Source organism: Loxodonta africana, chromosome 6, assembly GCF_030014295.1.
Source record: "Loxodonta africana isolate mLoxAfr1 chromosome 6, mLoxAfr1.hap2, whole genome shotgun sequence".
NCBI classification, from domain to species: Eukaryota; Metazoa; Chordata; class Mammalia; order Proboscidea; family Elephantidae; genus Loxodonta; species Loxodonta africana.
This window is the reverse complement of record NC_087347.1, coordinates 9044387-9069067: the sequence shown is the minus strand read 5'-3', so window position 1 is coordinate 9069067 and position 24681 is coordinate 9044387. Positions and strand designations below refer to the sequence as shown.

The window sequence follows — 24681 nt, the reverse complement described above, 5'->3', positions numbered from 1 at the left end:
GGTACAGCTAAAAGTCTTTTCATTGGTAGCTGAGCGATCAGGAAACTGAAGGTGGGCTATGTCAGAAGTGGGGCTTTGTCTCAGATAGGACCATTATAGGTACATGGTTGGGCAAGGATTAGTTCAGTGCGGGAGCCAGAGTGTTTTTCTGAGAATCGGCCAACCACCAAATGTTCGTGGGTGCAGTTGTTTCCTGAAACACATGAAAATAATCTAACAGAACATGCTTAGAAATGGGTTAAGATGGAGTCACTTTTAGAGAAATGGGTCAAGATGGAGTCACTCTTGCTCCCTTGATGTGAGTCCAGGATAGACCAAAAGCTCGTGTTGGATTATTCTGCTTGTGATTCCTTCCCTTTGATCAAGAATTTTCTTAAAATTCATGGATCATTATGCATGGACTTACTGTTACCTTGCTATATGTATGGTCTCATCTTCATGGTGAGCTGGTATTATGTCACCCAGAAAGGAGTAACTCATCTTTTGCAAGGGTTGTAAGTGGGCAAATGGGTGGCCACTTATGTTTTTTAAGTCGTTTAAGACCCTGGACACTATCAGAAGAGTGACTGGCTCTAATGTCACCAGATGGATAACTGGGCACCACTGCAAATATCTTTACCATGCTATTTCAAATCTCAGAGGACTGACTGGGTGGAAGGATGGATTTAAAGAGGAATCAGTTGGCATAGGCAAGGACTCAAGTGAAGGAACAGGTGAGTCTACAGAGGCCTCAACAGTTTCTTCAAAGTACATGGCACATTGTTTATGAGTAGGGGTGAGTGCTTTGGTACAGAACTGGGTAATGCAAGAAAAGAAACATTTAATCAGGCAAAAGAAAATGGTAACAAAAAGGAGTATAACTAGCCTAGTTTTTACAAGAGAGCTGACATAAGATTTGATACCACTGGTAACCAGCTGAGAACATCAAAGCAAGCATCAGGGCTGCTAGCATCTTCTATATGGAGCTAGGTAGCATTTGGTCAAATTTTCTTTCTTCCCTGTTCTATCTACTCTTCCAGTGGTATTTATCCAGGTGCAACAAGAAGTGGCACATAGTCCTCCTCCTTGTGCTAATAGAGACTCAAGACCTATTCTTTGGTTCAAAACTGTTTTAAATAAAGATGCCAAGGATTCACATTGTGCTGTAATGTTTCTGCAATGTATTTAGCTAGCTATTCCATAGTGGCTGAAATATTTTGGATGGCCCTTTTTAATTAGGCTAGTCTGACACAGGAGAAGAATGAGCTAAGAAATCTATATTTTTCTATTGGATTATAATATCCATAAGTGTCTTTGATTCCTCTCTGATTCCTGACCAGGATATTTAGGTCATTAGTACAGTGTCTAATTTTATCATAAGAATGAATGTCTAAAGGAACTCCTAGAAGACTCAGGGTGCATTGACCCATCATGTTCCATCCATCTAAACAGGGTAATACCCAAGTGTAAGGTTCATGGTTCGGTTTTGGTACATTTTCTGTAGGATAATCTGATCCTCCACATAAGAATACATATGCATCAGGAACACAAATCATGCCATTCCTGGTATAGTTCTGTGGGAAGGGAATGTTTTGATTAACTTGTTCAAGCCAGGGTTCTGTTACAGAGTTGTTACAAATGCACAACTGTCCATTTCTAAAGTTTTTTTTTTTTTTTAATTTTTTTATTCCATTACATAGGGGGATAGATCTAGGGGTACCAAGCAAAGTATTTCTTAGGCAGTGAGGAAACGGAGAATGATCTAGGGACCTGTCTGTGTTTGAAATCTGAATAGGTAAGTTGACAAATAAGGTGACCTCTTTGGGTGCAAGTTGTAGAGCACTGCAATACTCAGTCATGATACCAGCACAAGCTACTGATTGTGCTAACTTCCTAAAAGCATTTTCCTTCCAGGTGTCAAAAATTTTTGAAAGCAGAAAAATAATACTTAAGAAGAACTCCATAATGTCAAAATGATACCTAGGATAATATATAGCAAGGAATAATGCCAAAATGATAAAGCAAGGTGATTATAGAAAGGTTATGAGTATGAAGCAAATTGCAAAAATGTCAATAGTTTGCATGGAAACCAGCAATGGTAAAACTTGTTTAAGGAAACTTCAGCTCGATTAGGAGCCAAGTTTTCTACAGGCCTGATCCAGAGGTCTTGGAAAGAGCTGTCCACTTCAGATGTCATCTGTTTCTGATCTCGAGGTCATCAGAATTGGTGGTGGAGTCCTTCCATGGGTTGGACAGTCCAGGCAGAGTTCTTTCAGCTGAGAGAGGTGAATCCAGGTCTTGACCCCTGTAATTTGGCAGCACAAGTGTTTGTAAGAAGTATTAAGTATAGCACTTTCCATCTAGGTTTGAGAGAGTCTTTCAATTGGTGTTTTTTCTGCGAAACATAATATCCAGGTTGAATATTGTCTACTCAAGACATTTCTTCCTTTTGATTCTTAAAAGCTTCTTTAACTTGTGTAAAGTGTTCATTAGAATATTGAATCAAAGATTTACAATATTGAAAGAGATCAAATTGAATTAAAATTGGTTCAGGGCAGTTTGCCCAATATGGAAGACCTATTGGTTGTCCAGTAATAATTTCATGAGGGGTCATTTTGTGAAGTCCAAATGAAGTTGTCCTCAGAGGCAACTTTATTCCAAGGCAATTGTAGAGGTTTAGAAAGCTTGGCTAGTTGAGTTTTATTACATCATTAGTTCTTTCAACTAAACCAGAGGATTAAGGATGGTGAGAACACCGAAGTCTCTGAAAAGTAGGGAAAATTTTGCACATCTCCTGTCTTAGTTATCTAGCACTGCTAGAACAGAAATACCACGAGTGGATGGCTTTAACAAAGATAAATTTATTTCTTCACAGTAAAGTAGGCTAAACGTCCACATTCAGGGTGTCAGCTCAAGGGGAAGGCTGTGTCTTGCTTTCGGACTTCTCATCTTCCCCTGGCCTAGGAGCTTCTCTGCATAGGAACCCTGGGTCCAAAGAATGCACTCTGCTCCTGGCACTGCTTCCTTTGTGGCACCAGATCCCCCTGTCTCTCTGCTTGATTCTTTCTTTTATATCTCAGGAGATTGCCTCAAGACACTATCCAATCTTGGAGATTGAGTCCTGCCTCACTAACACAACTGCCACCCATCCTCCCTCATTAACATCATAGAGTCAGGATTTGCGACATATAGGAAAATCACACAATACCAGGAATTATGGCCCAGCCAAATTGAGACACACATTTCTGGGGGGGACATACTTCAATTCATGAGAACTCTTTAGTTATTTGTCCAGTAAAATGGATGTCTCTATCACTACAAAGGACTCTTGGGCTCCCCAGTTAGGAATAATATCCTTGAGAAGTTTCTAAACTACAAATGCAGCAGGAGCTTGATGACTGGGGAAAGCTTCCACCCAGTGAGAGAATTTGCAAATCATTACTAATACAAACTTGTAACCATTAGAGGGTGGAAGCTGGATGAAATAAATCTGCCATTCAAGAATAGGTTCTGAAGGCAGAGGAAATCTCCCAGGTGGTGCTTTATAAGGTTTGCTGGAATTAAATTGAGAACAAATAGGACACTGGGAAGCCACTCGTTCAGCAACCTTATAAAAGTGCTCCCACCAATATTTCTTTAAGATTTCTATCATCTTATTGCTTCCCAAATGAACGTTCATATGCAATGCATCCAGTACAGCGGCTTGCCAGGATTTGGGACGTACTAAGTTCTCGTTGGGTTTCACCCATATCCCAGAGGTGGAGCACCAGAAACAATCATGTGGGGCTGATTTTTGATGTTCAGATAAATCCTTTAAAGTCACTCTGGTTTTCTATAAGCATATTAAAAGGTTGTTCGTCATCCAAAGCAGTGCCCTGAGGTGAGGGACCATACAGAACTGTTAAAAGTTTTTGCAAAGCATTAACAGGATGAAAACAAAGACGGAGTGCGATCTTCAAAACTGAGAAAAAACGTGTTCTACTGTGGCAGAACAATATCCCCATCAACGGGATTCTAAAGCCCTGATTAGTTCATCTGCCATTATTCCTGTCTTATCATGGCAGCAATTTTGAACCATAGGGACATGCAAGCATTCCAGCAAAATGGGTTTTTTATTAGGCCTGATCCACAGTCTAGTGGTTGAATCCTGATGACAGCTGGCCTGCTCCCATTCTTTACTTTAATTTGTGAGTTTCATTGTTGGTGTTTATAAAGTGACTTTGAAATTTCTTTTGGGTCAGATTTTTATGGGCAATAGTTTACAGGTGCCATGATTGTTTTATTTTTATTAACTATCCCTCCTTTTCCTCATGCTCGTGAGTGGAATCATCACAATCATGAAGGAGGGTGATGTTCTGAAAGGGTGATTGGGAAGCTGTTCTATCAGCCATGCTGTTTCCTTTAATTTCCTGTTTGTGGAACCTCTTTTGGCTGATGCTCTTGAATTTTAATTACAATGATCTCAGAGAGGAGCAAAAGGGCTTCCAGGCAGTCTGCTTCTAAAGGACCATTTTAAGTTGAACACCAGAAGATGTTAACAATCCTCTTTGTTTCCATAACTTGCCAAAATCATGAGTAATTCCAAGAACATATCTAGATTCTATGTACACTGATCATTCAGAAGGCAGTTTATAAGACCTCTTGCAACAGGCTGATTGCTTCAGCCTGTTGATGTGAAGTGACTTCAGGAAGGGTACCATCTTAGAGGACCCTAGTGGAAGTGGTCATGGCATATCCTCCCGGGTAATGAGAGCTGATATGTTCAGGCTTTAAATATGACCCATCAACCAATAGAACTAAATCAGTACTGATGATAGATTTTCTTGTAAATCTTGTCTAGAAGACAAAAGCTGTTCAGTAAGGTTCACTGAATGTAATGGGGTTGGTTGTCATCATCATTAGGTAGAGATAGAGGCAGCGACATAGCCAGACCCAGAGAGTATGTAACCAAATATTACAAGCTGTTGAAAGGAGTACACCATAAGAAGTCAGCCTACTACATGAGAGATGTTGAGTTAATGTCGAATTTCGATGGCTGACACCACATGAGGGACATAAGTGTCAAGACAATTTCCTAGAACTATATTGCTATGGTCTCAAGTAGTCTAGCAGTTGCAGCAACTGCTCTGAAGCAAGTTGGGTAGCCCCTAGAAACAGGGTCTAATTCAGTGGCCTAATAACGGTGGGCCTCTGTGGTCCTCTGTGTTTTTCACTGAGGACTTCTAAAGCATTCCCAGAAGTTTCTGGATAAAAAGTAGAAAGTATAAATTATAATCAGGAAGCCTTAGAGCAGGGGTGCTTGTTAAAGCCTTGGTGGCGTAGTGGTTAAGAGTTCGGCTGCTAACCAAAAGGTTTGATGTTTGAATCCACCAGCTGCTCTGGTAGAGTCTATGGGGCAGTTCTACTGTGTCCTAAAATGTAACTATGAGTGGGAATTGATTCGACAACTAGTTTGTTTTGTTTTGGTTATAGTTCAGTGTTGGCTTTTTGGCCATCTTCAGAACGTTGAGTCAGGTTCAGAACCTTTGAAAATTTGGTACATGGATTGAGCTAACAAAGAAAACTTAGGTTTTCTAGCTCTGCAATAACTGCAGAATCCTAAAAATCCCCTCAGTTGCTTTTCTTGTAGTGGAGACATGATAAGATATGATAGCTTCTTTTCGTTTGGGGTCCATAGTGATTTCTTTTGCTGAAAAGACATGCCTCAAGTATTTAAACAAACAAAACTATTTAAACAAAATTTGAGCTAATTTCAATTTTTTCTTTGGAGGCTTTGTGCCCTCTTGTGGCCAAATGTTGTAACAACAGAATATTAGCTGTGAGACATGCCTGTTGAGAGCTGGGACAGACCGTAAGTCATCCACGTATTGTAATAATGTGGAACTTTGCGTAAATTGTAAAGGTTGTACATCAACATGTAAAATCTGAGTCAAGTAGGTGGGAGACTTGGTGAACCCTGGGGCATTACAGTCAACGTGAATAATTGGTCCTCTCAAGTGAAAGCAAGTAAGTATTAGCTGTCTGCATGAACTAGGATGCTGAAAAAAAGGGCATTTCAAAGTTTGACTACTGTGAAGTGTGTTGCTTCAGGGGGTACATTACAAAGAAGTAAGTGCAGATTGGGGACTATGCAGAATCTAGGAATTAGTATACAGTTAACGGCACATAGGTCCTGTACGATTCTCCAGCCCTGATTATTAGGTTTCTTAACAGGAAAAACAGAATTATTGCAGAGACTAGTGGGAGAAATTATTAAATTAGAAAGCTTTAGTTAGAAAGTCTTGAATTATTGGGTTAAACCCTTCTCTAGCTTTTCTTTTTAAAGGGTACTGTGAAATTTTCAGGTAAAGGTATAGAGGTGTCTATTTGAATGTTAATTTTTTCAACTGATAGGACCTGACAACATCAGTAGACATGGTGGCCCATATGCTTTTAGGTACAGAAGACAGGAAATCTGCAGAACTGAGTAAAATAAGGGAGTGACTCTCTTGTGTTTGCAAGCTAAGTGCTTTGAGATAACAGCAGCCCTCTTCATTTGTAGTATTTTCTATTCCACAAGAGCCAACTGATTGGTTGGTTTCAGGCAAGTCTAATAGCGATCCTCCTGTTTATGAAACTTTTATTTGACATTTCCTTTTGGATGAAAGATCTCTTCCTAAAAGGTTTCTTGGGTATCTAAACTAAGTAAAAAATGGATGCATGTCTTCAACAGGGCCTCAGGAGATCAAAATAAGTTGAGATCGGGAAAAATTTTGTTCTCAATTAGTAACCCCCACTATCTTTGATGTTTTGTTACTCTAGGGCAGCGCCTACATCAATGCCAAGGTCCCTGACCTGCTAGGTTTCCTTGAGTCCTTATGAAACTCCATTTTAGGGGGACACACTCACACAAGGGGGCCTGGCCTGAAGAACCTGGGGTCTGTAGTGCCTTTTCTTTCTCCTCTCCACACCTGGCTGGTGCTGCCCTCCCTCCACGTCCTGTTCTCAAAGTCCTACCTCGCTCCTGCCAGCTTCAGGGACCTGCACCATGCTTCCTTTGGACTGTCCTCAGGTCTTGCTGAAAGGAGCCCTGATGGCACAGTGGTTAAGTGCTCGGCTGCTAGCCAAAAGTTTGGCAGTTACAAACTACCAGCCGCTCCGCTGAGGAAAGATGTGGCAGTCTGCTTCCGAAAAGATTATAGCCTTGGAAATCATATGGGGCTGTATTACTCTGTCCTCTTGGGCACTGGAGCCCTGGTGGTACAGTTGTTAAGAGCTCAACTACTAACCAAAAGGTTGGCAGTTTGAATCTAAGAACCACTCTTTGGAAACTGTATGGGGCAGTTCTACTCTGTCCTATAGGGTCGCTATGAGTCGCAATACACTCGAAGGCAATGGCTTTGGAAGTCGTTCTGCTGTGTAGATCCAGACCAGGATGTTGCCACCTGCTGACCCTGATCACTGTGAGCAGGACACCCTGCAGGCACTCCTCCCCAGGAGGCAGCCTTGGAGGCCTGCAGCCAGCTGGCACTGAGCAGCCTCCATACCCTGCCCGTGCCCTCCACAATGCATTTCCATCCTGGCTGGATTCCCTGCATCAGCACTGTGCAGGGGTAGTTCTTCTCCTTCCTGTCCAGGCAGCATACATCCTGCTCCAAGGGGCTAGGTTAGAACCAACCCTTGCATAGCAGCCCAGCTGTGTGGTTGTGTGGCTGTGTGGGTGTGGGCGACTAGCTCCGGGAAAGTCTGTTTCAGAATTGTAGGAACCACCTTTCACTTAGACAGCCTGCTTTCCACAATCACCACCTTCTTGGGCTACCTTCAGGCATGAAATGAGCAGGTAGAAAACAGGTCACCCACCCTCCCTGTCTTTTACCCTGTGACTTTCCCGTGTGATTTCTACACTGACTGCCCTTTTATTTTCTCACCTTCTCTTCTGTTCCTTTTTACTGCTTCGCTCTCTCTCTTTCACTCTCATCTCTCCCTCACTCCATCTCTTTCTCTTTCATCTCTCCCTCTCCATCTCCCCCTCCCACTCCCCTTCCTTCCTCCCCACTCATCGCTTTCCCAGGGCAGGGTTGGCTCATTGAGCCTGTTTTCAGGAACTACTTTTTGGCTACCAAAGGACCTTTCAGTTCATACCCTACATGTGCAGAGTAGAACTGCTCCTTAGGGTTTTCCAGACTTTGGCCTTTCAGAAGCACATCACCAGACCTGTTGTCCAAGGCACTTCTGGGAGGGTTGAAACTGCCAATCTTCTGGCCAGTAGTTGAAAACTTAAATGTTTGCACCCCCTGGGGAGTGCTTCGGTAAAGATTAAAGCCAAGAAAACCCTACGGAGCTCAGTTCTACTCTGTGACACGTGGGGTGTCCATGAGTTGGATTTGACTTGACAGCAATTAAGAACAACAGAGGGTAGACCTGTGAGGGTTAGATTTGCTGCAGGAAACAGAAGTCCTACCAACAGCAATGGCTTATACAAGTGTGGGCAGGAAGTTCTATCTGACTTCTTCCATCCACTCCACATCCCTCAGCGCACCTTTCAATCTTGCCATCATTGTGATCCCCAGAACTTGATATGGGCAACTCCATTTTGTAGTGTAGAATCTGTTAGGGTAACTCTTCCTTTTTGCTCTGAGAAAAGTTGATAAGAAATTTGATACACACTGATAGCTGTTGACTTGTAGACATGACTGATGAGGTGGAATCTAGGGAGCTCAGGATGTAGTGCAGCAGCAGGCCTCCAGAGGCCTTCCCAACTCGTCCTCAAACTGCCACCCTGACTCTTTGGAGAGGGAGAGGCAGATAGGTGGGGACAAAGAGAGAAATAAACCCGGAAGCTCAGGAACAAGCTGATAAGGAACCTCATTGGCCCAAGTTACCTGTGTGCTTAGAGATAGTTAAATATTAGTTTGGCTTTTTTCATATCAAAAGGCAAAATTCAGAGCAAGGGAGAGGTAGGCTGTGTTTGGGAAGAATACTGGTTAGTTTAGGGAAATAGCCAGGAAGCCTGTGGTTTAGGCAGTGTGAACGATTCATCATCATCATTATTTCACTTTCACTCCCTCCAGCATGGCCTTCCTTCTGCAAGCATTTCAGAGGGCTTCTGCTGGGGTTTTCTTATTAGCACTTTGGGGTGTGACTGGAGGTGAGAAGCTGCTGGTTGTTCCTCAGGATGGAAGCCACTGGCTTAGTATGAAGGAGATAGTTGAGCTTCTCAGCGAGAGGGGACACGACATTGTGGTGTTGGTGCCCGAAGTGAATTTGCTTCTGAGGGAATCCAAATACTACACAAGAAAACTCTATCCAGTGCCGTACCCCCAGGAAGAGATGAAGGACCGATACCGCTCTTTTGGAAACAGCCATTTTGCTGAGAGATCTTACCTGAGCACCCCTCAAACAGAGTATAGGAATGTCATGATTGTTATCAACATGTACTTTACCAACTGCGAGAGCCTTCTGAAGAACTCGGAGACCCTGCAATTCCTCAAGGAGAGTAAGTTCGATGCCCTTTTCACGGACCCAGCCTTGCCCTGTGGTGTGATCTTGGCTGAGTACCTGGGTCTGCCCTCTGTGTACCTCTTCCGGGGCTTCCCATGTGCCCTGGAGTACAAGTTCAATGGAAGCCCAAGCCCCGTGTCCTACATTCCCAGGTACTATACTCAGTTCTCAGACCAGATGACTTTCTGCCAACGGGTGGCCAACTTCCTCGCTAATTTGTTGGAGACCCCTCTACTTTACCTTCTGTTTTCGAAGTACCAAGATCTTGCCTCAGATCTCCTCAGGAGAGATGTGGACTTAGTCAGTTTATATCAGAAGGGCTCCATTTGGCTGTTAAGGTATGACTTCGTGTTTGAGTTCCCCAGGCCAGTCATGCCCAACATGGTCTTCATTGGAGGGACCAACTGCAAGAAGGTGGAACGTCTAGCTCAGGTTGGTAGTTTTACCTATTTTTGCTTGCCCTGCTTCTTAGAAAGTAGACAGAAATCATTCATACGTGCTCTGTCTTTCTTTATTCAGTCAGCCTCTGTAGCCCACCTGGGAGGGCTGCCTGAAGAAATGGTGGTCTTCCTTCCAATAAAAGGGAAAGGGGCTCCAGGTGGGGAGTAGAGGGGGCGATAATACATTTGAGACTGAGGTGATGCAGAGGATTTGGATGAAGACAGGACTGGTGTTAGGTTATCTGGGGAGAGACTCAGAATCAGAGAATGAGCCCATACAGCCTGTTGAGGAGACAGAGGAGGAGGATTGCCCAAGGGAACAAGAACTGGGAGGACATTTTAGGTCAAAACCCATTCCTGAAACTCTGTCCCATGCAGTTGCCCTGGGCCCTAAGTCAGGGACCAACAAACTACAGCCTGTGGGCCAGATCTGGCCAGAGGCCTGGTTTTGAATGACCCAGAGCTGAGAGTGGTTTTTACATTTTTAAAGGGTTGTTGAACAGCAAGAACACCATACACAATATGTGACGGAGACATATATGGTCTCTAACGCCTGCATAGTTATTATTTGGCTCTTTAGAGGAAAGTTTGCTGGCCCCTGACCTGGAGTTGGCAGGGTTACTTTGGAAAATGAAAATATATATTGCGTATTTGAGTAATGGCAGTTCTGAAAGCCTTCAGGCCGCTCCTTATGTTTCACACCAGCAGTGTCTTTTGTAACGCACTTTCACCAGAGGAAAACATCAGAGAGGCCCCAAACACCTTCACCACCCTGCTTTAACATCTATTAATTTCCTTGTTAACAAGGTGCATAATGGCTATAGCTACTGTGAAAAGAGAGGGGCAGAGATGATGAGCTGAATTGAACTGGTTCCAAGGAGCAAAGGGTGTGAAATAGAAGCCTCCTATGTCAGGAAAAGAAGGAGCCCTAGTGGCACAGTGGTTAAATGCTTGCGTGCCAACTAGAAGGTTGGCAGTTCAAGTTCACCAGTGGCTCCACAGGAGAAAGATGTGGTAGTCTGCTTCTGTAAAGATTTACAGCCTTGGAAATCCTACGGAACAGTTCTACTCTGTCCTACAGGGTCACTATGATTTGGAATCAACTCGATGGCAGTGGGTAATCTTTATGGAAGCTGGCTGCCACATCTTTCTCCCACGACATGGGTGGTGGGTTCATACCACCAACTTTTGGTAGCAGCTGAGTGCTTAACCACTGCACCACCAGGGCTTCTTCATTTTCAAAAAACTAGACTCCAGTTCCTCAGGGCTAGACCTTCTAGTCTCATTTCCTCATTTTGTGTTCCAGAATCATCTAGATCAGTGATTCTCAACTGGTGGTGATTTTGCCCACCAGGAGCCAATGTCTGAAGGCATTTTTGGTGTTACAGTTAAGGGTTGCTACCGTCACATACTTTGGACATGTCATCAGGAGGGACGAGTCCCTGGAGAAGGACATCATGCTTGGTAAAGTAGAGAGTCAGCAAAAGAGAAGAAGACTCTCAATGAGATGGATTGACACAGTGGCTGCAACAGTGGGCTCAAGCATAGCAACAATTTTGAGAATGATGCAGGCCTGGGTATTATCTCGTTCTGTTGTGAATGGGGTCGCTACGAGTCAGAACTGGCTCATGGCACCTAACAACAACAACTGTCAACTAGTAGGTAGAGGCCAAGGATGCTGCCAAATATCCTACAATGCACAGGACATACCCATCACAGCAACAAACAATTCTCCTTTGAAAAAAAATTAACAGTGGTGAAGTTGAGAAATCCTGATCTAAAAAAATTTTAGGTAAACATTAGAGTCTTCTCTCCAGCAGAGTCCGACGTGGGTGGTGTAGGGGCAGCAACGGTCCTGTGCCCACCTCTGAGCACATCTTGTCTCCTTACAGGGTTTTCTACGAGTAACACATCCAGGCTGAAATTTCAACATTTATGGGTTGACCTGAAGGTTGAACTCTGGGCAAGTCATGGGAACAAAACCCCAAAATGCCAAGTCATTCTGAATAGGCAGTTTTAAAAAATACAACTTAATCCAATGTCTACAATGCCTTTACTGTGCTGCTTCTCTCTGAAAACTGTGTACTTATCTTTATGACCCATTATCTGAAGATTACCAACATGTGGAAGATCTTGGCAGGAGCGTTTCTGTTAAGGAGTAATTATCTAAAGAATGGCTAATGCTAGGGTGAATCAGGGTTAAAAAAAAAAAATCATTCAGTATGAAATCAGAAAAAGAAAAAAACCATTGCCATCGAGTTGATATCGACTCATAGTGGCCCTATAGGAAAAGTAGAACTGCCCCATATGGTTTGCAAGGAGTGCCTGGTGGATTCAAACTGTTGACGTTTTGGTTGGGAGCTCTAGCTTTTAACCACTATGTCACCAGGGTTTCCCTTCAATATGAGTATCCAGAAAACTAGAAACTTGGCTGATTAATAATTTAGGTGATTCTAGGAGAATGACGTTAATTTTTTTAAACAGCTTTATTGAGATAATTCACTTATCATATGTCTTAGTCATCTAATGCTGCTATAAGAGAAATACCACAAGTGGATGGCTTTAACAAAGACAAATTTGTTCTCTCACAGCCTAGTAGGCTAGAAGTCTGAATTAAGGGTGTCAGCTCCAGGGGAAGGCTTTCTCTGGGCTCAGGAGGAAGGTCTTTGTCTTCAGTCTTCCATTAGTCTAGGAGCTTCTCCATGCAGGAGCCCCAGGTCCAAACGATGTGTTCTGCTCCTGGTGTTGCTTTCTTGGTGGCATACGGTCACTTTGTCTCTATGTTTGCCTCTCTCTTCTATATCTCAAGAGATTGGCTGAAGACACAATTCAATCTTAAAATGACTCCTGCCTCATTAACATAACTGCCACTAATCCCATCTCATTAAGATCGTAGAGATGCAATTCAATCCATGACACCATTGAATTCACCCGTTTAGAGTTTACAATTCCATGGTCTTTGGTATATTCACTGAGCTGTGCAACCACCATCACAAACAATTTTAGAACATTTTCAGTCACTCCAAAAAGAAATACCGTATCCATTAGCAGTCACTCCTTATTCCCACCTTCTACCAACACCTGCCAGCCACTAATCTCCTTTCTGTCTTTATGAATTTGCCTATTCTGGACATTTCATATTAATTAAATCATGTGATATGTGACTACCTTTTTTTGCATTTGTAGCATTACTTTTTATTACCAAATGTCCAGGCATGGACCAGTAACTTGAAATTTGCCTCCAAAATTGGAAGGTGCCAAGAGACCGAAGAAAGAGGCAGGCAAATCCAGTGTGGTGACATAAGAATTTGACAAGGAACTCTTACAAACAAGGTGGTCCCTGCTCGCCCAAGGACCATGCAGATCTCTGTACCCAGCAATAGGCAAGGTGGAAATTTTATAGTGGTCAAGGACAAAAGTGGCTTCAAGCCATGGAGTTACAAGACTGCTTCAGCAAGGTAACAAAACCGGATTGGAAAACAGCAGTGAACTAACAGAAAGAGCTGTGAACAAACAGAAAGCACGAGGGCAGCCATGTTAGGCTTCCTGAACCCTGTTTTCCCCTTCAGTCCGCCCTCAAGGCCATTTCATAAAATCTCACACATTCCCCCTCTCCCGCAAAGTCTCTGAGGGCCCCAAGAGAAGGTGTCACTGTTGGGACAGACAGTTTTGCTGTAGCTGGAGGCACAGACCACATCAGCAGTATAGATAAACACGACAGACAATCCCTATACTCAGGAAAAGAACAAGACCCGTCAAAGCATCATGCCAACTAGAGAGGAAATAGGAAAACCAGGCAGCCAAAGCAGACCAGCCATCAGGTGTGTCCAGGGTTTCTATCAGTTTCTTCTTGTGGCCTAACAGATCAGTTATGTCCTGGTGGTACTATGGTATATAGGTATAACATTCAGTCTTTATTATGGCACATATCCCACCTTGAATGGCTGTTAGAATGTCCAGATCCATTCAGTTTTGAAGGGCTACCTTCCTTATTTGGGTGGTTTTAGCAATTAATAGCCACAAACTTATCTGCTGTCATTCAGGACATCTTTAGTAAAATTAGTTAAGGCTTCAATTTGTCTCATTACTTCTAAGGACCCCATAGGGGAATAAAAACAGTCAAAAGGTAATCATACCAGTGGAAAAGGCCCACCTGGCCTTAACTCTGCAGTAATTCAGAGGTTTTGGTATAGTTTTCTTGACAGTCTCTGCAGTATAGGGTGACCCCAAAGTGCAGCACCTTATCAAGTCTTATGGTAACCAGGGGCACGAGTAGTGGCCACACAGCCATCAGGTGCCGTTAGGAGGGGGCTATGCTCCTGCCTTCCAACTGGGGTGTTTATATTGCAACCAGTTAGTGGTATTTTATATTATCACGCATTGGCAGTGGAACACAGAGTTGAGCCCACTATGAGAGAGGAAGACTTTGAGGGAGATGGATGGCGATATTGAGGAAAGACAGGGGAGTGTTGGTTCTTTTGTAATGGAAAAAAATCTTCAGCAGTTAACATGATGTCATCAATGTAATGAAATCAATGGGCAGCAGCGGGGAAGGGGAAAAGAGTCAGATCTCTAACAGCCAAACCATGGCAAATAGTGGAACTGTGTAGATATCCCTGGGCGTGGGGGGCGGGGGGGGGCACTTGAAATATCCACTTCTGCCCCTCCAGGTGAAGGCAAACCGGTCCTGTGTGGGCTGGGTAGAGACATAGTAAAGAAAGCCTTGGCCAGATCTAACACAGCATGTATGAAAAATTGACGCCTTTGAATTGTGGTGTTGGAGAAGAATATCGAATATACCATGGACTGCTGAAAGAATGAACAAATCTGTCTTGGAAAGTGTACAAGCAGAATGTCTCTTGGGAGCAAGGATGGCAAGACTACCTCCCACAAAATTTGGACGTGTTTTCAGGAAAGACCAGTCCCTGGAGAAGGACATCATACTTGGTAAAGTAGATTGTTGTTGTTATTGTTGTTAGGTGCCGTCCAGTCTGCTCCGACTCACAGAGACCCTATGCACAATAGAATGAAACACTGCCTTGTCCTGCGCCATCCCCACAATCATTGCTATGCTTGAGCCCTTGTTGCAGCCACTGTGTCAATCCACCTCATTGAGGGTCTTCCTCTTTTTTGCTGACCCTGTACTCTGCCAAGCATGATGTTCTTCTCCAGAGACTGATCCCTCCTGACAACATGTCCACAGTATGTAAGACGCAATCTCACCATCCTTGCCTCTAAGGAGCATTCTGGTCACGCTTCTTCCAAGACAGATTTGTTCATTCCTTTGGGGGTCCATGGTATATTCAATATTCTTCGCCAACACCACAATTCAAAGGCGTCAACTCTTCTTCGGTCTTCCTTATTCATTGTCCAGCTTTCACATGCATATGATGTGATTGAAAATACCATGGCTTGGGTCAGGCACACCTTAGTCCTCAGGGTGACATCTTTGCTTTTCAACACTTTGAAGAGGTCCTTTGCAGCAGATTTGCCCAGTGCAATGCGTCTTTTGATTTCTTGACTGCTGCTTCCATGGGCGTTGATTGTGGATCCAAGTAAAATGAAATCCTTGACAACTTCAATCTTTTCTCCGTTTATCATGATGTCGCTCACTGGTCCAGTTGTGAGGATTTTTGTTTTCTTTATGTTGTGGTGTAATCCATACTGAAGGCTGTGGTCTTTGATCTTTATTAGTAAGTGTTTCAAGTCCTCTTCACTTTCAGCAAGCAAGGTTGTGTCATCTGCATAACGCAGGTTGTTAATGAGTCTTCCTCCAATCCTGATGCCCCGTTCTTCTTCATATAGTCCAGCTTCTCGGATTATCTGTTCAGCATACAGATTAAACAGGTATGGTGAAAGAATACAACCCTGCTGCACACCTTTCCTGACTTTAAACCAATTAGCATCCCCTTGTTCTGTCTTAACAACTGTGTCTTGATCTATGTAAAGGTTCCTCATGAACACAATTAAGTGTTCTGGAATTCCCATTCTTCCTAGTGTTATCCATAGTTTGTTATGATCCACACAGTCGAATGCCTTTGCATAATCAATAAAATGCAGGTAAACATCCTTCTGGTATTCTCTGCTTTCAGCCAGGATCCATCTGACATCAGCAATGATATCCCTGGTTCCACGTCCTCTTCTGAAACCGGCCTGAATTTCTGGCAGTTCCCTATCAATACACTGCTGCAGCCGTTTTTGAATGATCTTCAGCAAAATTTTCCTTGCGTGTGATATTAATGATATTATTCTATAATTTCCACATTCGGTTGGATCACCTTTCTTGGGAATAGGCATAAATATGGGTCTCTTCTAATCAGCTGGCCAGGAAGCTGTCTTCCATGTTTCTTGGCATAGACGAGTGAGCATGTCCAGAGCTGTATCTGTTTGTTGAAACATCTCAATTGATATTTCATCAATTCCTGGAGCCTTGTTTTTCGCCAATGCCTTCAGAGCACCTTGGGTTTCTTCCTTCAGTATCATCGGTTCCTGATCATATGCCACCTCTTGAAATGGTTGAATATCGACTAATTCTTTTTGGTATAATGACAATGTATATTCCTTCCATCTTCTTTTGATGCTTCCTGCTTCATTTAATATTTTCCTCATGGAATCCTTCACTATTGCAACTCAAGGCTTGAATTTTTTCTTCCGTTCTTTCAGCTTGAGAAACACCGAGCGTGTTCTTTCCTTTTGATTTTCCATCTCCACCTCTTTGCACATGTCATTATAATACTTTACTTTGTCTTCTTGAGACGCCTTTTGAAATCTTGTGTTCAGTTCTTTTACTTCATCAATTCTTCCTTTTGCTTTAGCTGCTCGACGCTCAAAAGCAAGTTTAAGAGCTTCCTCTGACATCCATCTTGGTCTTTTCTTTCTTTCCTGTCTTTTCAGTGACCTCTTGCTTTCTTCATGGATGATGTCCTTGATGTCATTCCACAACTCGTCTGGTCTTTGGTCACTAGTGTTCAATGCGTCAAATCTATTCTTGAGATGGTCTCTAAATTCAGGTGGGATATACTCAAGGTCATATTTTGGCTCTCATGGACTTGCTCTGATTTTCTTCAGTATCAGCTTGAACTTGCATATGAGCAATTGATGGTCTGTTCCACAGTCGGCCCCTGGCCTTGTTCTGACTGATGAGATTGAACTTTTCCATCGTCTCCACAGATGTAGTCAATTTGATTTCTGTGTGTTCCATCTGGCAAGGTCCATGTGTATAGTCACCGTTTATGTTGATAAAAGAAGGTATTTACAATGAAGAAGTTGTTGGTCTTGCAAAATTCTATCATTTGATCTCCGGAATTATTTCTGTCACCAAGGCCACATTTTCCAACTACTGATCCTTCTTTGTTTCCAACTTTCGCATTCCAATGGCCAGTAATTATCAACGCATCTTGATTGCATGTTCCATCAATTTCAGACTGCAGCAGCTGATAAAAATCTTCTATTTCTTCATCTTTGGCACTAGTTGTTGGTGCCTAAATTTGAATAGTCGTATTAACTCGTTTTCCTTGTAGGCATATGGATATTATTCTAGCACTGACAGCGTTGTAGTTCAGGATAGATCTTGAAATGTTCTTTTTGACGATGAATGCAACACCATTCCTCTTCAAGTTGTCATTCCCAGCAGTATAGACTATATGGTTGTCCGATTCAAAATGGCCAATACCAGTCCATTTCAGCTCACTAATGCCTAGGATATCGATGTTTATGTGTTCCATTTCATTTTTGACAATTTCCAATTTTCCTAGATTCATACTTTGCACATTCTAGGTTCCAATTATTAATGGATGTTTGCAGCTCTTTCTTCTCATTTTGAGTTGTGCCACCTCAGCAAATGAAGGTCCTGAAAGCTTTACTCCATCCACGTCATTAAGGTCGGCTCTACTTTGAGGAGTCGGCTCTTCCCCAGTCATCTTTTGAGTGCCTTCCAACCTGGAGGGCTCATCTTCCAGCACTATATCAGACAATGTTCCGCTGCTGTTCATAAGGTTTTCACTGGCTAATGCTTTTCAGAAGTAGACTGCCAGGTCCTTCTTCCTAGTCTGTCTTGGTCTGGAAGCTCAGCTGAAACGTGTCCTCCATGGGTGACCCTACTGGTATCTGAATACTGGTGGCATAGCTTCAAGCATCACAGCTACACACAAGCCCCCACAGTACAACAAACTGACAGACACGTGGGGCATAAAGTAGAGGGTCAGCAAAAAAGAGGAAGACCCTTGACAAGATGGATTAACATAGTGGATGCAAAGATGGGCTCAAGCATAATAACGACGGTGAAGATGGTGCAGTTCTGTTGTAGATGGTGTCATTGCCACCCAGGACTGCTGTACATCTTTTTGTAGCTGCAGTTCTTCCTGCAGGGCTCTTATGGGTTCTTCAGCACCTAGCTGGGTGTCTGTGGCCAGCCGCACTGCACAGAGAAGTGGCTATCTCATAGCCACCACTACTTATCTAGCTTCCTTTCTACACTTATGAAGTCATGCATCTTTCCAGAGCCATGCTCTCCCACTTGGTGTTTTGGAGGTGTCCCCATACTAATGAGGCACACAGCATGCATAAAGCATATTGGCAAATTCTCCCCACATGGAGGTCACTGGGCAGCCCGGAATTTCCTCCATGGATGCCCCACCCCCACTCGCCATTTCTTCAGTCTCCTGGTTCGCTTGGACCAGCAACTTGAAGTTTGCCTCCAAAATGGAGAGTGTCGAGGGATTGAAGAAATAGGTGGGCAACCGTAGTGTGGCTGAAAGGACTTTTATTAGGACGACTTACACGATGCAGTCCCTGGCAGCCAAAGGACCAGAGTGTAGCTCCACAACCAGCAATGGGGATGGGGTGTGGTAAGCTGGCCTGGGGTGGAGGCTTTATAGTGGTCAAGGAGAAAAGTAGCTATAAGCCAGGGAGTTATACAAGTCTGCCTTAGCCTGGCCACGTAACAGGGGCTTGGAAAACAGCAGTGAACTAACAGAAAGCATAAGGGCAGCCATGTTCAACCATGCAAAGCCCATTTTCCCCTTACTGAATAATAGTTCATTCTGTTGATAGTGCAACATTTTATTTATCTACTCATCAGTTGATGGACATTTGGTTTGTTTTCACTTTTGAGCTATTATGAATAATGCTGGTCTGAACATTTGTGTATAAGTTTTTTTGTGTGGACTTATGTTTTCACTTTTCTTGGGTATGTATCTAGGAGTGGAGTTACCGGGCTGTGTGGTAACTATATGTTTAATCATTTGAGGAACGGCCAGGTTGTTTTCCAAAGTGGCTGCACCATTTTTTTTATTGTGGTAAAACACATACAAAATTTACCATTTAACTGTTATAAAGTGAACAATTCAGTGGCATTCAGTACATTCACATTTTTGTGCAACTATCACCTTTATTTAGTTGTAGGACATTTTTCTCACCCCAAAGCGGAAACCTTATGCCCTTTAGGCAGTCACTCCCCACTCCCTTTCTCCCTCCCCTGACAAACACTAATGTGCTTTCTGTCTCCATGGATTTGCCCATTTTATATTTCATATAAATGGAATCATGCAATATGTGGCCTTTTATGTCTGGTGTCTTTCACTTCTACTCTGACACACACACAGGGCTGCCATGAGTCAGAGTCAACTGGAGTGCATCTGATTTTTTTTTTTTCTTTTAGTTAGCATACTGTTTTCAAGGTTTATCTATGTTGTAGCATGTATCATAACTTCATTCCCTTTTACTGCCAAGTAATATTCCATTGTATGCATAGACCATTTAGTTTATCCATTCATCTCTTGGAGCCCAAGTGCGCAGTGGTTAGGAGTTTGGATGCTAACCAAAAGGTCGGCAGTTTGAATACACCAACCACTCCTTGGAAGCTCTACGGGGCAGTTCTCTGTCCTGTACGGTCACTATGAGTCAAAGTCTACTCAAAGGCAAAGGATTTTTTTTTTTTTTGGTTAGTCATCTCCTGGTGGGTATTTGAAGTGTTTTACCTTTTGGCTTGTGGATATAGTTGCTATGAGCATTTGTGTACAAGTTCTTGTTTGAACACTTATTTTCAATTCTTGTGTATATAATCAGAAATGGAATTGCTACATAATAGGGTATTTCAATGCTTAGCTTTTTGAGGAGCTGTCAGACTTTCACATAACACTACATCCTTTTTTATCACATCCAGTTTCTGAAGGTTCCAATTTCTCCATATCCTTGCTTGCAACATTTGTTATTTTCCACTTTAAAAAATTATTATTATAAGGGTCCTAGTGGGTGTGAAGTGGTATCTCAATGCGGTTTTGATTTGCATTTCTAATGACTAATGTGCTTGAGCATCTTTTCATGTGCTTGTCGGCCATTTATATATCTTCTTTGGAGAAATACCTAGTCAAGTCCCCCCCCCCCCGTTTTTTTTGTTGGATTGTTGGTCTTTTGATTGTTAAGTTGTGGAAGTCCTTTATATATTCTAGATACAAGTCCTTTATCAGGCATATGATATATATATTTTTTTCCATTATGTGGGTTGTCTTTCCAGTCTCTGATAGTGTCCTTCAATGAGCAAACCTTTTAATCTTTTGCTGATCTTCCTTCCTCCTGTCCTTTTCCCACTTCTGAAAATCAGTCACACCTGGTCCTGTTTATTCCCAGGCAGCCATATCCAGGCCCCCTAGTCACAGGCTCCCCCCTGTGCAGAGAGAGCTGCAGAGGAGGGACCTGGGCCAGGGCAGGAAGGGTGGAAGCACATCTTCTTGTGTTCCTGAAAAATGCACAGTGGAAATGCCAGAACCAAACCCAAGGCTCCTGCCTGCCCACGAGGGTCTCCACCATTTCATGTCCAAAGACCCATTGCTTTTAAGTCAATTTTGACCCATAGTGACCTTATAGGACAAAATAAACTCCTCCCTAGGATTTACAAGGCTGTGATCTTTTCAGAAGCACACTGTCAAATATTTCTCCCAATGAGCGGCTGTGGATTTGAACCGCTGACCTTTTGGGTAGCAGCCGAGCATTTAACCATTGCACCACCAGGACTTCTTCAGCTTCATGCATGCTTCTCTTTTAGGCACAAATTCCTAGACAAAAGGACAAATATTAACTTTGGGAGTATCAAAAATGCTGATGTCCTCCCTTCCCACTGCCCTACCTCTTTGACTTTCCTGCTCTAACCAACTGTCGCTGTTCCTGCCCCATCTGCATCTGCCCACCTGTTCTGTCTGCTCCACCTGTCTGCCCTGTGACATTTGAGAACTTGACTGAGGCATAGAATGGAGGAGAAAAAGCAAGGCACTAAGCAGGCCTTTTTAAAGGTGTTTGTTCACCATTCTCATGTTTGACTAATGCCTTGTGGTTAGAAGTGTAACAAGTCCCAGAGCTATTCATGTTCTGGGAGGGGCAGCTTCCTTCCGAGTGTGCCTTTCCTCAAAGGTGGCTCCCAGATGTGGGTCTCTGTCCAAGCCCAGATCTTGTACATGGATAGAATGTGGACTTGCTAGTTGCTGTCATGGCAACTCTGCGTGTGCAGAGTAGAACTGCTCCACAGGGTTTTCAAGGCTGTGACCTTTCGGAATCAGATGACCAGGCCTGTCTTCCCAGGTGTGTCTGGTAAGCTCAAACTGCCAACTTTTCAACTAATAGTTGAACACCTAACCATTTGCACCACCCAGAGAACCCAAGAATAGAAATTTATTGTTCCTGGTTCTATGGGCTAGAAGTCAGAAATTAGGGTTTCAGCCATGTCGATTCCCTTTGAGGCTCTGAGGAAGAATCTGTTTCATGCCTCTTTCTCAGTCTGGTAACAGCTGATGATTCTCATCATTTCTTGGCTTGTGGATCACTCCAGTCTCTGCATGCATCAGCTCATGGCTGTTTTCCCTCTTTGTGTATGTGTGTCTGTGTCCCTTCTCCTCTTTTATAAGGGCACCAGCCATATTGGATTAGTACCCACCCTACTCCAGTATGACCTCATGTTAACTTAATTGATAACATCTCCAATGATCCCTCCAAACCAGGTCACGCTCACAGTACAGGGTTTAGGACTTCAACTTATCCTTTTTGGGGAGCAGAATTCAGTCCATAACAATGGCAATGAAAAACATCAGCACAGCTAACAATTTTTGAGTTGGCCCATATGGCAGGCAAAGAGCCCTGGTGATGCAGTGGTTAAGCGCTCAGCTGCTAACAAAAGGTCAATGGTTTGAACCATGGGAGAAAGATGTGGCAGTGAGCTTCTGTAAAGATTACGGCCTTGGAAACCCTATTGGGCGGTTGTATTCTGTCCGATAGCATTGCCATTAGTAGGCATCCTCTCGATGGCAACAGGTTTGGGGTCCTCCTGATGTCTAGACACAGACTGGATGCTGCCATGTGCTGACTCTGATCATTGTGACCAGGTCACCGTGCAGGCGCCCCTCCTCAGGAGGGAGCCCTGAAAGCCTGCAGCCAGCTGACCCTGAGCAGTCTTCCCACACCCTGAAAAATGCATTTGCATCCTGGCTGCCTCCCTGGGGCCAGTCCTGTGTGCCAGGTAGCCCCTTGAGCCCTGTTCCTCAAGCTTCTTCTTCTTCCCACCCAGGAAGCATGCTTCCTTCTCCAAGGTGGTGAGTTACGACAGGCCCTCTAGTGCCAACTCGGCTGTGTGGCTGTGTGGTTGTGCGTGACTAGCTCTGCACAAGTCCATTCCAGAATTGAAGGAACCACCTTTCACTTAGCCTACTTTCCACAGTCAACACCCTCTTGGGCCACCCTCAGCCACGAGATGAGCAGATAGGACACAGGTCGCCACCCTCCCTATCTTTCACCCTGCAACTTTCCCACCATTTGTAATTTCTACACTTTCTCCCCTCTTTTATTTTTTCACTCTCCTCTTCTGTTCCCTTTGTTTCCACCTTTCACATTCTAGCTGCCAGTTGCCGAGGATTTCCTTTTACTTGGATCCACAATCAACACCCATGCAAGCAGCAGTCAAGAAATCAAATGGCACATTGCACAGGGCAAACCTGCTACAAAAGACCTCTTTAAAGTTTTAAAAATCAAAGATGTCACTTTAAGGACTAAGGTGTGCCTGACCCAAGCCATGGTGTTTTCAATCAGCCTCATATGCATGTGAAAGCTGGGCAATGAATAAGGAAGACCAAAAGAGAATTGATGCCTTTGAATTATGGTGTTGGTGAAGAATATTGACTATAGCATGGACTTCCAGAAGAATGAACAAACCTAACTTGGAAGAAGTACAGTCAGAATGCTTATTAGAATCGAGGATGGCAAGACTATGTCTCCCATATTTTGAGCATGTTGTTAGGAGGGACCAGTCCCTGAAGAAGGACATCACGTTGGTACGGTAGAGGGTCAATGAAAAAGAGGAAGATCCTCAAAAAGATGAATTGACATAGTGGCTGCGACAGTTGGCTCAAGCATAACAATGATTTTGAGGATGATGCAGGACTGGGCAGTGTTCTGTTCTGTTGTACACAGGGTTACTGTGAGTCAGAACTGACTCAAAAAAAAAAGGCACCTAAAAACAACTTCTGTTACCGTTTATTCTTCCTTTCTCTCTCTCCTTCCATCTCTCTCACTCAGTCTCTTTCTCTTTCAGCTCTCCGTCTCACTCTCTTTCTTTTTCATGTCTCCCTCTCCATCTCCCCTTTCCTTTCCTCCTAACCCCCCGCCACCAGCTTTTCTCTGTGTCTCTCTCTCACTCTGGCTTTCCCAGGGTAGGGCTGGCTCATTGAGCATGTTTTTAGGAACTATATTTTGGCTGCCAAAGGGACCACCAGTTCATACCATCTAGAAATTGGTCCATCTGGCCACAGCCAGAGACAAAATCCTCTGAAGGACTCTTGGGGATTAATTCAGCTAATTCTCACGACAACCTTGGGGCTAGCTATGGATACAACCCAACTTTAGAGCTGAGGAATTTCAGACACACAGCTAAGAAGGGGCAGTCTGACTCCAGAACTTAGCCTCTTAACTGCTCTGAAAGCGGAACTGGTCTTAGAGCCTGCACAGGCTCCTGGGTGGCACAAATGATTTGTGCTAGACTGCTAACCTAGAGATTGCTGGTTCAACTTATACACCGCTGGAGGGAAAGTAACATGGTACAACCACTTTGGAAATCGATTTGCCGCTTCCTTAAAAAGCTAGAAAAAGAACTACCAAAGGATCCAGCAATCCCACTCCTTGGAATATATCCTAGAGAAATAAGAGCCTTTACATGAACAGATATATGCACACCCACGGTAACTGCAACACTGTTTACAATAGCAAAAAGATGGAAGCAACCACGGTGCCCAACAACAGATGAGTGGATAAATAAATTATGATATATTCACACAATGGAATACTACGCATCGATAAAGAGCAGTGATGAATCTGTGAAACATTTCATAACATGGAGGAATCTGGAAGGCATTATGCTGAGTGAAATTAGTCAGTTGCAAAGGACAAATATTGTATAAGACCACTATTATAAGAACTCAAGAAATAGTTTAAACAGAGAAGAAAATATTCTTTGATGGTTATGAGAGGGAGAGGGAGGGAGTGTGGGAGAGGGGTATTCACTAATTAGATAGTAGATGAGAACTACTTTAGGTGATGAGAAAGACAAAACACAGGCAAGGTCAGCACAATTGGACTAAACAAAAAGCAAAGAAGTTTCTGGAATAAACTGAATGCTTCGAAGGCCAGTGTAACAGGGACAGGGGTTTGGAGACCATGGTTTCAGGGGACATCTAAGTCAACTGGCATAATAAAATCTATTAAGAAAACATTCTGCATCCCACCTTGGAGAGAGGCGTCTGGGGTCTTA

At 43.4% G+C, this 24681-nt stretch overlaps 1 protein-coding gene across 3 annotated transcripts; it reads left to right on the top strand.

Annotated features, from left to right (window-relative positions):
• The first annotated feature begins 8943 nt into the window (after positions 1–8943).
• LOC100660608 (UDP-glucuronosyltransferase 1-6-like) lies at positions 8944–23103 on the top strand. Of its 3 annotated transcripts, none has more exons than XM_064286516.1 (2): positions 8944–9891; positions 22777–23103. In XM_064286516.1, exons 1-2 carry the CDS (start codon positions 9031–9033, stop codon positions 22981–22983), a joined length of 1068 nt encoding a protein of 355 aa, XP_064142586.1. In that variant the 5' UTR covers positions 8944–9030; the 3' UTR covers positions 22984–23103. The 3 variants fall into 3 exon arrangements, with proteins under 3 accessions (XP_064142586.1, XP_023413503.1, XP_023413504.1); XM_023557735.2 differs by lacking the exon at positions 22777–23103 and adding an exon at positions 11792–22765 and having other exon boundaries at positions 8963–9891; XM_023557736.2 differs by lacking the exon at positions 22777–23103 and adding an exon at positions 11206–22765 and having other exon boundaries at positions 8963–9891.
• Positions 23104–24681: the final 1578 nt, after the last annotated feature.

Bases quoted from the DNA above. Each gene is read 5' to 3' on its own strand.
- LOC100660608 (XM_064286516.1), top strand. From the start codon at position 9,031: ATGGCCTTCCTTCTGCAAGCATTTCAGAGGGCTTCTGCTGGGGTTTTC. The intron at 9,892-22,776 runs GTTGGTAGTTTT...TTCACATTCTAG, and splicing joins AGGTGGAACGTCTAGCTCAG to CTGCCAGTTGCCGAGGATTT.